This window comes from Brassica napus, chromosome A10 (genome assembly GCF_020379485.1).
Source record: "Brassica napus cultivar Da-Ae chromosome A10, Da-Ae, whole genome shotgun sequence".
NCBI classification, from domain to species: Eukaryota; Viridiplantae; Streptophyta; class Magnoliopsida; order Brassicales; family Brassicaceae; genus Brassica; species Brassica napus.
This window is the reverse complement of record NC_063443.1, coordinates 11,051,647-11,069,044: the sequence shown is the minus strand read 5'-3', so window position 1 is coordinate 11,069,044 and position 17,398 is coordinate 11,051,647. Positions and strand designations below refer to the sequence as shown.

Below are 17,398 nucleotides of genomic sequence, written 5' to 3'. Positions count from 1 at the left end.
CCAAATTAAAAGAAGAAACAATGCGTACGATTATTATTATTATTATAGACACTATATAAATAAACGCACAATAAGAAGTATTCGTGATGGACAAATAAACGAAAGTGGAAAGAGATAACATATTATTTATTTGTAAAAGAGAGAGAAGCCGAGACAAATGAAAACAAAAAAAATGATTAGTAAAGAGAGTCGATGCTCAAAGTGGGGCTTTGAGTTTCATTATAAGCTCCTATTCCTGTTTCTATTTTTAATCTCACCACCTCTTGTTCTTCTTCCTCCGCCTGTTCAAATTAAACCAAAAAAAATATCATTAATAATTAAGATAAAACTTAATTACATTGTCAGACGACATTATACAAATAAAAAACTCAAACGAAGACGGGAGCCAGAAAAGTGACAGATGCCATTAAGGATAAAAGCAACCAAATATATTATTATAGTATACTAGAGATTTTTTCCGCGCTTCGCGCGGATTGTGTCTTATAAATTTATTTTATTTATAATATTATTTGTCGGTTTGTTTCTTTTACATGTAAATGCTTTCTAAAGTTAAATACTTGTTCTGAGTTTACATAACTTATCGAAAGTTTTATCTTTTTTAAATTTAAATCACAGAAAAAAATCAAAAAGTCAGTATAGATGGGTTTTCTTGGGCTTTTAAATCAACACTGAAAATTTACATGAATCATATAACAACAGTTTTATAAACAACTCGATAAAATTTGACCGAGCCAAAGATTTTCACACAATATGTTCTTTCTTCTTCAAATTGCGAAGAGCCTATAGGCACAAGAAAAAAATCATAATTTTTGTTTTCACTTATATAACATTTTTTTTCCTTTACACACGGAATTTATTACACTGCTATAAGCAATTGAGAACTCTATTCATATAAGATTCACATCTATGCATTTTGACAAAGAAGAATTTTAGCCATCTTTAGTTTCGGAATGAATCAACTTCAGTCATATACACTATATTTTCTCTATGATTCAAATCTTACAATTTTAATATATGTGCAGATTTCCATGTGAAAAAACACGCACGCCATCTATCGTTCAACCTATTACTTTTTCCAAAGTAAACACTATAATCCTCGTTTGGTTAGCTCCACAAACTAATCTCTTTGGATCAGTGTAACCTTTCAGAAAATGATAATCTTAACATCTTACAAAAAAAACAACAAATATTGACTTATTTATATGAATATATATTATTTTAAATCATTATAGTGGACGAAGAAAGCACCATAATTTGTACAACAAATTTTCTTAGATTCACTTCATCATATTCACCATTTTACCATTTTAATTACATAATTTTATATGAGTTTCTTCACCTTTCCCGGTTATTTTCTCTTTATTTATAACTACAATATAAAGTTATAAACTATATATATATTATAAATTAATAATTTATTTACTCTTAAAGTAACGATTAAAAATAGAACATAATTCAATATAGATATATGATTCTATTAATAAATTAGCAGTTACAAATTTGAAATTTTTAGAAATATCAAAAGTTTTATATTAGTTAATTATCTTCTAAATGACATTTATTTTTAATTCTTTTTGGATGAGAATATTTTGGCTGAGGTGGATAGTCTCAAAAGCCTTGAATTTAGTCCCTTTTATATAGTAGGATTTTTTTGTTTTTCCAATGTTAGTTTTTCTTAATTTAAATTTATATGTTTATAGTTTTTCTTTTTTCTGGTTGTAGATGGAGAATTATATTTTTTATTGATGGTTTTTGTATGTGACATAAACTTTTTGAAATTTTAAAATAATGTTATATATAGTACAATTAACACATTAAAGAAGAGAAACATATTTAAGCACATTTTATACAGGTTTTATATACATAATTTTAAACATTATATATGTATATATTATAAGTTTGAAACATGTAAATGCTTTCTAAAGTTAAATACTTGTTCTGAGTTTACATAACTTATCGAAAGTTTTATCTTTTTTAAATTTAAATCACAGAAAAAAATCAAAAAGTCAGTATAGATGGGTTTTCTTGGGCTTTTAAATCAACACTGAAAATTTACATGAATCATATAACAACAGTTTTATAAACAACTCGATAAAATTTGACCGAGCCAAAGATTTTCACACAATATGTTCTTTCTTCTTCAAATTGCGAAGAGCCTATAGGCACAAGAAAAAAATCATAATTTTTGTTTTCACTTATATAACATTTTTTTTCCTTTACACACGGAATTTATTACACTGCTATAAGCAATTGAGAACTCTATTCATATAAGATTCACATCTATGCATTTTGACAAAGAAGAATTTTAGCCATCTTTAGTTTCGGAATGAATCAACTTCAGTCATATACACTATATTTTCTCTATGATTCAAATCTTACAATTTTAATATATGTGCAGATTTCCATGTGAAAAAACACGCACGCCATCTATCGTTCAACCTATTACTTTTTCCAAAGTAAACACTATAATCCTCGTTTGGTTAGCTCCACAAACTAATCTCTTTGGATCAGTGTAACCTTTCAGAAAATGATAATCTTAACATCTTACAAAAAAAACAACAAATATTGACTTATTTATATGAATATATATTATTTTAAATCATTATAGTGGACGAAGAAAGCACCATAATTTGTACAACAAATTTTCTTAGATTCACTTCATCATATTCACCATTTTACCATTTTAATTACATAATTTTATATGAGTTTCTTCACCTTTCCCGGTTATTTTCTCTTTATTTATAACTACAATATAAAGTTATAAACTATATATATATTATAAATTAATAATTTATTTACTCTTAAAGTAACGATTAAAAATAGAACATAATTCAATATAGATATATGATTCTATTAATAAATTAGCAGTTACAAATTTGAAATTTTTAGAAATATCAAAAGTTTTATATTAGTTAATTATCTTCTAAATGACATTTATTTTTAATTCTTTTTGGATGAGAATATTTTGGCTGAGGTGGATAGTCTCAAAAGCCTTGAATTTAGTCCCTTTTATATAGTAGGATATCAGCAATTGCAATCATAATCTTATCTCTAATATCCAATTATTTATTGACACTTTATTCTTTATTTCTCTCTCAGGCATTTGAAAGTATCAGCTATAATCCTTTATTAACTCCAGACAATATATATATATATATATATGACGTATCTGGCAGAATTAGCTAATATTTTAGTATTCCCTCCGTTCATGAAATTAAAATTTTCTAAAGTTTTCATGTTTATTAAAAATATAATAAATATTTATAATTTAGTTTATAATTTATTTTCTAATAACTATCCACCAATATAATTTAATCAATTCAAATATTTACAATTACTATTTTTTTAAAGTATATAAAAGTATTTTAATGTAGAATAAAAATAAACTCTAAAAAATTTTATTTTTGGGAGGTAATATCATTTTATAACCCATTGTTATTTAATTCGAGCGGTTGAGCAACATTGATTACAAAGCAATCAGAGTAAGCAGAGATAATATTTTTTTTCTTTTCTTAATGGCCAAATGGACCAATTCCAATAATTGTGGGACCAAAAACTAATTTTATTAAAATACTAAAACAAAACCAATAAATGCTTGGTCGAGGCTCTCCCCGCGTTCCGATATAAGCTAGGAACCCATTTACGTAACTATTTACCACGCCGATTTGAGAAGAAATAAATGAAACTGGAACCATTCACCACCGGTAAAGGAAAAAACCATAAACCCCTTTTTTTGTTGAAAACATTTTTTCCTAGCCATACCGCCTAATTTCCCTATTTTTTACTATCTAGTTATTTATAAATAAATTGACAAACTTCGCTAAAAGACATAATAAATGATAAATTGACAAACGAAAATGGAAAGTCTTGAATTTTTTTTATATAGTCATTACAGTTGATGATAACAGTGGAACTAGAATTAGTATTTTTAAAAGTCATGCAATTTACTTGATTAAAATTACAGAATAAGCCACAGCCAAGTGGCCAACAAAAATATAGACCAAACCCAGAATATTTTCTATTAATTTAATGATTAGTTTACTCTAATAAAATCTTGCTTTAAATCAACCAGAAAGGTCCATGTCGTCTAAACAAAATATACAATGATTCAAATCAAGAAACCTTGCATTTTGAGAAAGGTATATATATTTTTTTAAAGGTAACGAAATAACACAATGGCTCATTAGTAAAACATTTAGCGTTAAAATAATTTGGCACGAGCATAGAACCACAGAAAATCCTTCAAAAACAAATCAGACGAGATTGCAAAATCTAGTAAAAGCTCGACGAAAACCCTTTAAAAAGTAAAAAAAAAAAATTTGACTCACATTTAAGCCACAATAGGCATTTAATCTAACAAAAAGAACTATTTTCACTTTGGTTAATTTTCAATTTTAAGAAAAATATTATCGTGCGATTTGCATTAGATTTTAAGAAAAGTTAACTAAATCAATAGTAATATATATATATGAATGCTTCCTGTTACTTTTTTCCTTGAAAAGTTTACTGTCCACGTCTTGACTAATTGTAATCATTACTACTTGAGAGTAATTAACTAATTACAAATTGGAGAGAGAGAGGGAGATGCTGACCTCAACAAAGACAGTGTTGAAGATCATGCCAGAGAAAGAGTTGAGATTGGAAGTGATGATTTTGAGATTCAATGACTCAAAGACTTCACACAGTTTCACCATTGTGTCTGTCCTCTTATTACATGTTACATTCACTACCACTGTCCTCTCTCCCATGAATGTTACCTTCAGCTTCAATCACCCAACAAAAACCCCACAATTTTTAATGATTTTTTTTAGTTTAAATGATTCAAGGTGTGTTAAAGTAGGAAAGCACAGAAATTTACTTCGAGAACTTCAATGAGAGAACGGGAAGGACCAGAATCAAGCTGCTTCATCTTCTTGGATGTGACAGGAACCAGCAAATCACGATCAAAATCTTTACTGAAGCTCAGGCTACTCTTTGGAGTAGATTCAAGTTCTCTGATCTCCGCTTCGAGCTTCGACTCTTCATATTGCAACCCTTGTATGTAACTAATTGCATCTTTGATTATTGATGCTTTATCCATCTACCAAAGAAAAAGTAAAACAGATACCATAATAAGCTTGGATCTTGGAACTAGAAGACAACGAGTTTAGATGGGAACTTTTTAAAAAACAAACCTTAGTGATATTGGGGACAACTGATCGAAGAGCGAAGAGTCTCTGGTTAAGCTTCTGTCTTCTGTTTCTCTCCGACACAATATTCTTAGAAGCCGGAGACGAAGCCGCCCCATCAGGCGAACTCGAATCATACGACCCAGAAATCGCTTCCTCCAAAGGCCAGCTTTTAGAGAAAGAAAACGAATATCAGAATCTCAAGTGTTTCCGGGAAAGTGGGGATATAGAAAGAGAGAGACAAAAATGAAAAAACAAGAAAGAACCTGTCATATTCGAAGTCTTCGTTTTGGAGGAAGGAGTTTGTTTCCCAGTAATTGTTGAACTCTTGGTCGACGTTATCCATTTTCCGACAGAGTTCTCTCTAATCAACTGTCTCTTGTCTCTCTCGACCTGTGAGCTTTATATAGAAAAGGGCAGTGATAAAACTAAAATGAGACAGACCAAGCTCTCGGGAGACAACAACGTAGGTTTCCAGTTAATAATATACACACCAGCGTTGTATCCTTACTGAAACAAAAGAAGGTTTGACAATGTCAATTATTAGTAAACAGTAATTGGTCAATAAAAAAATAAAGGTATTTTCTAACTAAAATAAAAACAACAAAAGACTAGCATAATATTAAAATAATACAGAGTAATTAGGTTGATAATTATTCGACACGAGGTCTTTATTCATCAGTCTTAACTATTCTGTACCTGTTTGTCAATATCTACAGTGTGAGCACTAAAGAAATGTTCCAACTTAATAATATTAAAATAAATAATTTTTTATATAAAAGTCATGACCAAAAAGGAAAAGGATAGGAGAAGACGGAAACATAACCTATTTATAAGACAAGGTAGCAAAAAAAATGACAAAGATAGTGAAACAAGCATATAGCAAAAAGAAAAATAAGAAATGATTTGACAATCAAAATACTGTATGTGTACCCAACAAAGTCAACCATGCGATGTTAATTAGCTAATAAATAAATAAAAGAAAAAAAAAATATATATATATATATGTTTTTAAATCCAATAATTTAAGTACTCATAATTAACGAGATGATTATAGTAGTCAAAGAGGGATGACAAAAAAAAAAAAAAAGCAGTCAAAGAGATCACACAGGAAAAACAACGAAAGTGACATTTTGAAAGAATCTAAAAAACGAAATTCGGTGTTTCAGTTCACATATGTTTCAGCACGAGTGGTCCTAACAGACGATGATGTCAATACTGAATAGGATCTCACATTATGATCATCTGAAAAACGTTTTAACAACGAACAGACACATGTGTATCATGTTGCAATGCATGACATTAAGTATGACAAGAAGCCTAAAAGCATTAGACTCGGAAATTTCTTACACAAAACTACAAAACATCGAAAAGATGGGCAATCATGAAAAAAAGAAATCAATATACCTTATTTGCCTTGTCCCTAGGTCACTTCAGAAACGAGTAGGAAGCTTCCCATAGGACTTGTTCGTCTATCTTGCTCAAGTCTCCATCGTCTAGACGTTTCCACGTCTTGATACGTTGAACTCCTGTCCACGTGTCTTTTCCTTTCCCGAGCTTAGCCTCAATCAGTCTCGCTCTTCTGTGCCAATTTCGTCTTCCATATGCATGGTATCCAAATCCTCCACCGTAACAAAACCATACCCCTTTTAGATTTCCGCAGAAATCATTGACATGGTCGTGTCCTATGAACGCGGCTTTTACATTTCCCATGGACAAAAAGGTATTTAAGACTCCTGATTGCACGATGGAGCACGCCACACCCTCCTGAAACTGGCCAAAAAAGGGTGTGTACCACAGATCACGGACTTCCGGGATTGGAATGTGGAAGAAGGCTAGCGCTGGATCAGGATTAAGACCCTGTTTAGAGGTTAATGAATCTTGCTTCACCAATGTGTAATCATGATAAAAGATCTGAATATGTGAATATTTCACCAGATGTAACAAGAAATGATTAGTCTCTTTTACCTGTTTAGAAGCATCTTGAAGCCAACTAAGTTGAGAGTCCTTGATCCATCCATATGTTCGTCTACCTTGGACAGTTTCTCTATCTCCACTGTCAAGAAAGAAGAGGTCAAAGACGGTGCTATTTGACAGAACAGAACCAGGTGCACCGTGTACTCTGAGGCGGTAATTCCCAAAGCCATCAATTGACCTCAATGCGCCTCTTTCCGCGCCATCTTCGAGAGGTGGATTGATTTGAGAGAGAGAAAAATCCATAAGCGAGAGGAAAGTCATCAGCTCTGCACGGTTCATAGTGGACTCCTGGTCATGATTTCCTAAAATGGCAGCCCATGGGATTCCATATTCAATAGCCGGACCAATGGCTTGAAGAAGAGACTCCGCTGCATCAGTAGTGCTTGATCCAAATATATTATCCCCTAATAATCACCAACAACAAAAGTTAGCGAATCAGCTCTAATCCTTCCTTTAACACTGTCACACCGATCAAATAGATATTATAACTAAAATTGTGGATCAAATGTGTTTGCTCACTCAAGTTTCATCATCACTAAATCTTATATCCAAGCTAATTGTGGATGACATGTGTTTGCTCATTCAAGTTTCATCATCACTTGGAGGAGCTCTTACAAGCAATCAGTTTCACTAACAGCTTTCACTAGCAATCAAGAAACACTAACACAGGTCTACAAAAGGATATAACCAAAGTTCTGTGCAACAGTTTCCACATTTGTATACCTCCTCCTTACTATATTTGGAAAATTTTAAGAAAAGTAAACATGTACATCTCTCAAATCAACACCAGTACTTCTCCCTCGCGGTTTCACAGATCATAAGAGAATCAATTACGCATGGTTTACCAGTAAATGCGATGAGATCGGGTCTCTCAGCTTCAATCATCCTCCGAAGGAACCGAGTGGTATTGAGATCAGAGCAGTAACCGTATTCTGCATCCGCCACATCTCTGCATCGAGTAATGCTCCCCATTCCGAAATGCATATCCGCGACCTGAAGACATCATCAGATATTCCAGCAATCGTCAATCATTCAAAACCAAATCAAATCAAACACTAGCGATAATGCACGAATTTAGAAAGGGAATAACGTAATGGACCTGGAGGATTTTGAAGGTGCCGTCGTCGCGGAACCGTAGAGGGAGATTCGGAGACCTTTTGAGGCGGATTTGGTTGTGGTTGACGTGTAGTTTGTGCGAGATGAGGGTTTCGATCGAGTAGAGAAGAGATATGATTAGGGTTAGGTAGAGGATAGTGTGTTTCCAGTTCACAGTTACGGTTGCACAGCTCATTCTCACTTCCTTCTTCTTCGCCACTGTTTTCTAGACGGAGAGAGATCGAGAATCCTACGACTTTCTAAAATAGTTTGATTTGAAGTCCGTAATCGCGGCCGCAAATAACGCGCGTTTGGCGGATTACAAATCGCGATAAAAAGCGGTTTGACGCCCATTGGGCTTTTTTCGCTTCACATACTGCAACATTAATGTAAGCCCATGCAGTCTACTATGGAGGACTCTGCCATATTCCGTTATTGTCTTTGTCCATGAATCAAACAAAAACTCGTCGTTGGTTTTATATTGGAAACCAGCTTATACAATTTTGATCATTTTGCTTCCAAAGAGTTGCCACGCTCATGTAGAATCTGTCTTGCATCCTATTCACAATTACATCACCAACCAATGAGTGTTTGTGAATACCCAAATCAGTGCAGCCTCGCATCTCCATCAAGTCCGTAAGTCTTTGGAAGGATGACCATGTAGCGTAGTACCATAATGGAGTTTGATTGCCATTCTTAACATCCACCATGGTAAATGAAGCAGCAATCCCTCTGTACTTCAGTATTTTTATTTCACATTTATTAGTCTAGCGTTGTTTTATCGCGCAGATACATTTGATTTGATTGGCAAATTTAAAACGCATTTATATTACATTCGACGGAAAAAGAAAACGAGTTACACCAGTCAAACCCCCACATTAGTAATGGAAATTTTACATTGAAAACGAAAAAAAAAAAACAAAAGGAATTTTAAACCGAAGGATCTACTCGAACTTGGAAACTTGGACTTTGTTCGGAAGACATGTACCCATGTACCCACCAACCCCACCACCATATTGTTTGTTGTCGTTGTTGTTGTTGTCAACTATACCCCCAAACACCATCCTAATTACACCCGTATCCTTTTCCCCGCCTTTTTTAACCGTTAGTAACCCCGTTTTGAAAACCTCCTTTAACCAACTCTCGAACGCACCGCTCTGAACGTAACTGCCGCCGCTAATCTCCTCCACTAGTTTCTCCTCCACGCTAAACCTAACTCCACCGCCGTTTCCTTCTTCCGGAAAAACCTCCCTGAAAGCCGCCATCATCATTGCCTTTTCGATTCCCGGTTGATATGACCGGTTAAGAACAAACCGGTTCTGAATCATGTTTAAAAAAGTGCTGGAGGAGATATCTGTCTCTTCCTCTCCGGTTAAGTCGCTTGAGATCGGACTAATCTCTCCTTCTTCATCTTCTTCAGCTTTTAAGTTCAGGTCGAGATAAGAGCTACTGAAACTTGATTGCCTCGAGAACGCTTCCTTCTTGATCTTGCCCTCCTTAACCGGTAAATCTGATCCCGGTTTTCTCTTTCTCCCAGGACTCTGTGCCGTGACCTCCAAGCTTATCTGCAAAACAGACTCTCTGTTTCTTGCATTGTCCTCCTTCGTCAAGATAAAGACGGCGGTTTTATTCTTCTGCTTCTCTTCGAACCGATCAGCAAGGAGTTTCAAGAAACGTGAATCCGCCAAGTCGATGTCTTCGATCAAGAACACAACCTTCTCGCCATGCTCTACTCCTCTTGCCTTCAGCTCGCTGTCTTTCTTCTTAAGGTCAATGTGAACGAGAGACTCCAGAGAGCCGAAAACAGATTCAGATACAATGCGAGCTATGCTCCTCTTCGCGGCTGTGTCGCTGCCCTCTATCATAATCCAGCCATCTTTCTTGTTCAGCACGGAATCCATTAAACTCTCAGCAATCAAACGCATTGTCACAGTTTGCCATGGAACACTCTCCTCCAAAGCTTTCACCAAAGCACCGATCTTCTTTCTCGTCTCTATTACGGAATCTGATGGAAACAGAGAACGCCCTAAGTCAAGAGTGGTCTTCACGTTCTCGTTGCCATCATCTTCAGCTTCATTGATTGATTCACCCTTCTCATAGTCGTTTCCACCCAAATCAAACTCAATAGCGCAAGAAGTCTGACGTCTGAACTTGGCAATAGAGTTTGTGGCTCGCTGATGATTCGGCTTTAACCCCAACGAATCAATCAAAGATAGAGATCTTGACCCCATCAGAGGAGAGTGTCTTGTCTGATTGTGTATATGTTCGCAAACCCTGTTCCATTTCCTCCTAAGTCCCATTAACTCTTCCTACACAGCACCAAAAAAAAACAAGAGTTGTTAGCACTTTGATTTATCGTTTTGATCATATAATGGTACATTTAAATATAAATACTAGTTCTACCTTGTGTGGAGAGTTGTCACCATCATGGGATTGGAGCCAAGAAGGCAAGAGCTTCTCTTTGTTAGCTTTAAGCGCTTTTGCTTCTCTTTCAAAGCTAGTAACACACTCAGGACAACAACTTAGCACAGAGCTTATTGTCTCTTCTTCCTCAGCTTTATTGTAACCAGAAAAGGACTTTGTCGCATTAACGCTACTGCTCATGTTCCATGCCTCATGTCCACTGCAAATAAACAAAACGGTCAAGAAAAAGAGAGATCAGTGGCATTCTCGCTAACGTCTGAAAACAAAGCATAAAAAAAAAAGTGAAAAAGAGATTTTGGATTGTTGTAAAAAGTGTCTTGTAGACAAGAAGACAAAATGTTTCCCTAATATAGGACGGGTCTCTTAGCTATCAGACATGGAAAGAGAACTTGAGACTAATCAACCAAAGTAGTAAAAGGGGTAAAACCGTCCATACATTGCTACAAAACAAAAACATTAACTTAAAAATCAAAAGTTTCAAGCTTTTTATCTTTATTGTCGCAGGAATATTCTCCGCTGCGTTGTTTTGAAATTAATTTGTCTACAAGCAAATGCCCCATTGGATAAATATATGAATCCAATATATTCCAAAATGTTACTTACTACCTACCTCCATTTTTTGAAATTCTAGTATCCACAATTTAGTAACGGATACAAAGTTGTTGCACTATAATCTACCTTTAGCTACACTTAGGTGGACTCCTACTATACTATGAGGGGTCCAAGTATATAAAACACAATAAAGACTGTATAGTGTGAAAGGACAAGCATGGAGTCATAGACACACAGGGTTTTGGCTTCCGTGAGACATTGATCTGAGTAAGTCAGAGAACAAAGACAGACTCTAAAGGGACCAGTTTCAAGTTAAAACTTCTGCAAAAAAACACAACATTTTCAAAAGAAATTATCTAACTATTATTTTTGAACTACGACATAAAGATTCGTTTCTTTTTTGGTTAAGTATTAACATAGGTATACTAGCTAGTGTCACTATCTACCCAAAACCTTTTTTGACCAAACTCACTTTTGTGAAAAAATGACTGGAACAGTGTTTAACTTTTTTAGAGTAAATTAATGGTAAAAAGTAAGAAAAAGAGTTTACCTTGTCGCATGAAGGCTTAAGCCGAGATTAGCTGAAGATGGGACAGAGACAGGATGAAGAGCCCACAACGTTTCTAACGAAGGTTGTCTCATTTGACATCTCATGTATGTCTGAAACGAAGCCGTTCCCATTACCCAAACCCTCCTCTTAGAACCACGGATTTGTTCATCAACGTCGTCGTATTCGGCGATTAGTTTCCCCATTTCTTCAACTAGATGATCCAAAGGACTGTAGGACGATGATATCTCACCGTTGATTGTCCACGTTAAGTCACCAGTGAAGATAATTACATCTTTGCCACTCGTCGTGAGAGAAACCACTTTCTTCCTTAACTCGATTATGTTCATCTCCACGTCTTCTCTCCTCATGAACTTCGAGGCCATTGGCGAAAACTGAAACTTGACGAAATGGGTCTGCTTTAAATCCCCGAGCTCTCCTCTCTCCAGCCTCCCCATCAGCTCGGAGACGAACACTTCCGTGAACGAGACGGAATCTCCGACAATCACAGGGTTCTTCTTCTTCGTCTTCTTCCTCAGAAGAATATCAACCACGAGTTTCATATCGTTTTCTCTCAGGCGCTGTTGATGATGGTGATGAGGGGAAGAGGAGATCAAAAGTGGGTTTTGGTTAGGAGACTGGTTTAAGAACTGGGTTTGCCATAAAGGGATGTTAGGGTTTAGAAAGTTGAAGTCTTTAGGGTTTTGGTAGTGGTGAAACCGACTCATGTTGATGCTTGGCTGTTGATCCGGAGAGTTTGGAGATGAGAAGACTCCGACGACGGAGCCGCCGTAGAACACCGAGGAGACGGAGCATTCCTCGACGCAGTTCTTCACGGCGGTGCTGTTGAACCCAGCTTCTCTCATGACCCGGCTCACACTCGGGTCGTCGAGGATGGATATAACCAGCTGTTCTAGCTCCACTTTAACGGCAAGCAGCTGCGTTTGAGGCTGTTGCGTTTGCGCTTGCTGCTGTTGTTGCTGCTGCTCGATGCAGTCTCGTCTCTGGTGAGCTTGAGCTCTTTTGAGCGCGGCGACGAGGGCGTTCGCGAGAGAAGGCTGGCCGTGGAACATGGGACCGGGGATAGTGGGAAGCCTGTTGAGTGCGACGTTGAAACAAAGCTCGAGGGCTCTGCATTGAAGAGGATGGTTTTGGTTTTGGTTTTGGTGATGGTGAAGAGAAGGGGCAAACTGGTAATTTGGTGAAAAACCAGGGTGGGATTTGATGCACGCCCTTCTCAAAAGACTTGTCCTTGATGACAATAATGTAGCTGCTACATGGAGAGGAGTGACCTGAACCGAACCCATAAAAAAAAACAAAAAACTTTTCCCTTTAGTAAATAAAACATGAAAAGATCCAAACTTTAAAAAACAAAAGATCCAAACTTTGAATGAAACCTGAGCATGGCCTCTTCTCCGAGCTAGCGTGAGAGATTGCTTCAAGACAGAAGCAGCCTCTGTAGTGAGTGTCTGTTGAATCGTATAACCACCTGTTCGCATAACTTGTTAAACCTAAACCCTAACCCCCACCCCCACCTTTTTGAAACTGAAAACAACCACTATCGAAAGCTGTCTGGTGTTAACTTGAAAACTTCTGCCTCCTCCTCCTTTAACCACACCCCAAATAAGTATAGCCCACAAGTGGAAGAAACAGAGTAAAAGAAAAGGAGCTTCCTTTCTTATGTTTGGAGACTGTAAAGAAGAGTGAGAGAAATTTGGGAGAGAGAGAGAGAGAAGGTTTAAGAGAGTTTTAGTCAGATGTGGAACTTAGACCAAGCTGGTTCCTTTATACTTATTTCATGCTGGCTTTTCTGTTCCTCATCTTGTATTATTTTTTGAAATTTTTTAAAAAGTTTTATTTAGTTTATTTTAAAGGGGTTTTTGATCTCATAATGCTTTTACTTTATGATGGGTTTCTTTTTGGACAAACGAGCAGCTTTTGTATGCTTTTGATTTTTGCATTTCACTCAACTTTTGTCTTCTTTTATTTACAGTGCAGCTTCAGTGTACCATTTTTGCTCATCATTTCCTTTAATATATGGTAATTATTAGGGAATAAGAGCATAAAAAGCTGCATTTTTCAATATAATTTTCACTATAATATATGCCCACCCGCTGAAATTAGTCGACATAGAGAAGTATAATTGTTTTTGATTAAAGAAATAATAATACTAATAATATTTGTTTTTGGTTAATATAACTTTCGATGGATTAATCACAAGAAAAGTATTGCTATAAAACTTGTCACTCCTATTTCTTTTTGTTAAATCAAGTTGTTCACTTGTAGATATGGAGACCTCATGGTGCACACAAAAAAGAAGACGAAGACCTCATTGAAAACTTATTAAAATTCTATAATGCATGGTAATTAAACTGCCAACAATAAATTTAGTTAATAGATTAAAATGTTGATTTTTCTTCCATGTTTTTTTATAAACTTTTTGTTGTGAAACAAGTTTAAAAGTTTTATAGTTTGTTAATCACATCTTGTAAACCTCAAAGTAATTTCTAAAATGCTATTTACATTTTTAGCAATAATAATTAAATTAGTAGATTAAATTAACATTGTAAAAGAAATTATATTTATTATATGGTTATAACCGACGTTAGTCTCTTTTTGCATTGATGTGCGTAGGAGTGACCAACAAAGATCTTCTTGCTCTTTTTATGTATATCTTAGGTTGGTCCTAAAAAGGTTATTTAGAGTCTCATTTGTTTAATCTCCGATAAAGATATATTACAATGATAAATTTTTATTAAAAATATTTTATTGTAACAGTGAAAATCAATTAATTACAAGAAGGACAAAAGAGAGGAATGGGCTCTCTCTCTTTCTCTCACGCCAATCCTAGGAGAGAGACAGCATTTCATTCCCGGAATACTGCAAAAGCAACCTTCTGTCTCATCTCTCTCTCTTTTTTTGTTTACATCATAAAATCACTCATTTTTTTATTTGTCATAAGAGTTGGTGTTAACTCTAAAGTGAAAGGTGTTTTGTATTTTTAGTGTGTTCTGATACATCAACCGCATTTTCTTTGGCAACAGAAATTTATTAGTACAAATAATTAACTTTCATTTTAGTTGGTGAAATGCGGTTAGTACTTTTGTGAATTCGAATGTCATAATCTCAAGGCATCTTCATCTCCGCACAATTTTTCACTCTAAAATAAAGTTTAGAGTAAAAATATTTTAATAGTACTCTATTTTTCAATCTATAACAAAGTAAAACATAGGTTTACTCTATATATAGAGTAACTTTTTTTGTTCATCACTCTATTTTTCACTCTAAAATAAAATATCATTGGAATATATCACAACTCTATTATAAAGTTACTTTATTATAGACTTACTCTATTTTAAAGTGAAAAATAGAACGAACCATTAAAAATGGTCATATGGCATCTCCAACCATAACACCAAACTTGATGTCTAAATTACACCAAATTTGGTGTATTGGTGTCATTGTTTTTGTCATCTCCAACCATGATACCAAATATTACACCAAAAATAATATTATATATTATTTAATGTTTTCAGTTTTAATAATTTTATTTTTATTTTTATTTATAATTGATAAATAATTATTATCACACTTAGATATTATATTTCTTAAAATTTGTAATTTTACGTTTATATAATTTATTTATATTTATATTTTTGCTTTAAAAATATTATACTTTTATGTATTTAATGTATATAGATATTAAAAATTACAAACTATTATTTATGGAAAGTACATAACAGAATAATATATTTATTTTATGTTTTCAGTTTTTATTTCAAATATAATATGCATTTAATCTTATCAAGCCTATGTTATTAATTTTTATATTTTATAAAATACTAATTAATAATTTATAGTATTAAAAATAAAGTATAAAGTTCGATGATATTTATTTTTAATAATATAAAATATTACCAATTAGTGATTTTTACTTGAAAATAAGATAAAAATATTTTATTTGTAAAAATAATTAAAAATACAAATAATATAATATATTTATGTTTAGTTACAAATTCGAACCAATTAAAAAATAAAAATTGAGCTATATTATTAAATGTAAATAATAAAATATGTATAATAAATATTTGGTGTAATCACTCTACACCAAATTTGGTGAGATAATGTAATTTTTAGTGTTCTATTGGAGATAAACTTACACCAAATCAGGTGTTTTGGTGTTTCATTGGAGTAAAAAATATACAATTACTGGAGGGGGCTGGTGGAGATTACTCTCCCAGGAACGAGTCTCTAGGAGCTGAAAAAAATGTTGCAGCACGAAGAACAAGGATGTTGACAACACCTCTAGCTTTCCCTTTTTATAAAGGTTTTTCAAATTTATTTCTTCACGCAACATTCTCAACACTAATAATTTTCCCGAAGTAGCGTCATCCACGCAACCTTTGAGCTTTGCAAAACCAGATCCAGGTTCCCTTCGTGTTGATCTCTCAACTTTTAGCTTGCCTGCAAACGTTTTCAAGAACAACAAAGCATCAACCAGTTTCTGTACACTAAATTCACCGGATCTGTTTCTAATGACCGAGAGCTCACTCGGAGTCGATGCATAACTCCTCCAGTTAAACATTGGTTTAATCCTACCCCTCTATAAGCTTTGGAGTAGGACGGGTTTACATCTTACTATGGCTAGACGTCTCACCACCGAAAGAAAAAAGGAAAAGGCTTAGCCACATGAGCGAGTAGAGCCGCATATTAAGAGGATTCGATCTCCACCGCTGGATACATCAGCGTTGATTGAAGAAAATTCTCATACTATGATTGGGAGACAGACAAATCCGAGAGGACAACAGCTTTGTGCTCTCATTCCATCTCTACCTAGAAAACGGAACTCACAAGGAAGAGTGATAGGGTCAGACTTGAGTAACAACTATTTCTAGTTTAGATTTAAGAAGGAAAAAGATCTATAGCGAGTTCTAGAGAACATGTCTTACCATTTTAGGTACTGGATGGTAATACTGGAGAGATGAAAGCGTATCATAGCTGACATGTTCCCTTCCTCCATCCCTTTTTGGATCAAGATTAAAGGTCTACCGCTACAATTCTGGCATGGAAATATGATCTGCAGGATTGGAAAGGAACTATGAACACTAGAAAAGCATGAACTGACGAAAACATCTGCGAGACTAAGGGTCTCGGTCAACAGCCTAAAACTACTGGTTAAAGAAACTATAATAGAGTTTGATTCTGGTGAAGAGTGAAAAGTTACCTTGGTGTATAAACGCCTGGAGAACCATTGTTTAAACTTTTTGCTCCTCTCCCATAATCGTGAACATTGCCCTTCACGCGTTTCTGAACAAAGTCCGATGGTTTATCCACATGTGGAGAAAGAAACAGAGCAAGTGATTCAAGCGACAAAGGATAACAACTACCATCAGTCAAGCAAGTATTCACCTCTACGTGGACCTGACCACATGGAGAAAGTAAGGAGCAGTAAAAACTTTAAGCAGAGGGTTGATAGACATAGTAGATTCTTTGGGGAAAGATTAAGTACAATATACACATGTAATCCTCGACTGGTCTAGGAGCGACCCTTAACAATTTCTACACAGAGAAGAAGGGGTGCAGAGAAGAAGGGTCGGTGAGGAAAATGAGAAACAACCATAGTATATATCTCCCC

The 17,398-nt window shown here is 34.7% G+C and overlaps 3 protein-coding genes across 5 annotated transcripts; all 3 read right to left on the bottom strand.

Annotated features, from left to right (window-relative positions):
* Nucleotides 1-12: 12 nt before the first annotated feature.
* On the bottom strand, nt 13-5,568 carry LOC106371505 (transcription factor bHLH35). The gene is made up of 5 exons (XM_013811588.3): nt 5,435-5,568; nt 5,175-5,337; nt 4,859-5,080; nt 4,593-4,763; nt 13-281 (listed from the first exon to the last, which is right to left on the bottom strand). Exons 1-5 carry the CDS (start codon nt 5,512-5,514, stop codon nt 177-179), a joined length of 741 nt encoding a protein of 246 aa, XP_013667042.1. The 5' UTR covers nt 5,515-5,568; the 3' UTR covers nt 13-176.
* On the bottom strand, nt 5,239-8,512 carry LOC106371504 (probable inactive purple acid phosphatase 28). 3 transcript variants are annotated; one of them, XR_007317184.1, is made up of 7 exons: nt 8,245-8,512; nt 7,991-8,138; nt 7,137-7,549; nt 6,576-7,028; nt 5,663-5,678; nt 5,435-5,568; nt 5,239-5,337 (listed from the first exon to the last, which is right to left on the bottom strand). XR_007317184.1 is itself a non-coding variant. In XM_013811585.3 (4 exons), the coding sequence occupies exons 1-4, from the start codon at nt 8,434-8,436 to the stop codon at nt 6,597-6,599; spliced, it is 1,185 nt and encodes a 394-aa protein (XP_013667039.2). In that variant the 5' UTR covers nt 8,437-8,512; the 3' UTR covers nt 6,385-6,596. The 3 variants fall into 3 exon arrangements, 1 of the variants encoding a protein (XP_013667039.2); XR_007317183.1 differs by having other exon boundaries at nt 5,435-5,678; nt 8,245-8,511; XM_013811585.3 differs by lacking the exons at nt 5,239-5,337; nt 5,435-5,568; nt 5,663-5,678 and having other exon boundaries at nt 6,385-7,028.
* A 532-nt stretch (nt 8,513-9,044) lies between these two features.
* Nucleotides 9,045-13,532, bottom strand: LOC106371502 (protein SMAX1-LIKE 5-like). The gene is made up of 4 exons (XM_013811583.3): nt 13,161-13,532; nt 11,767-13,055; nt 10,644-10,863; nt 9,045-10,549 (listed from the first exon to the last, which is right to left on the bottom strand). Exons 1-4 carry the CDS (start codon nt 13,260-13,262, stop codon nt 9,185-9,187), a joined length of 2,976 nt encoding a protein of 991 aa, XP_013667037.2. The 5' UTR covers nt 13,263-13,532; the 3' UTR covers nt 9,045-9,184.
* Between the last annotated feature and the right edge of the window lie 3,866 nt (nt 13,533-17,398).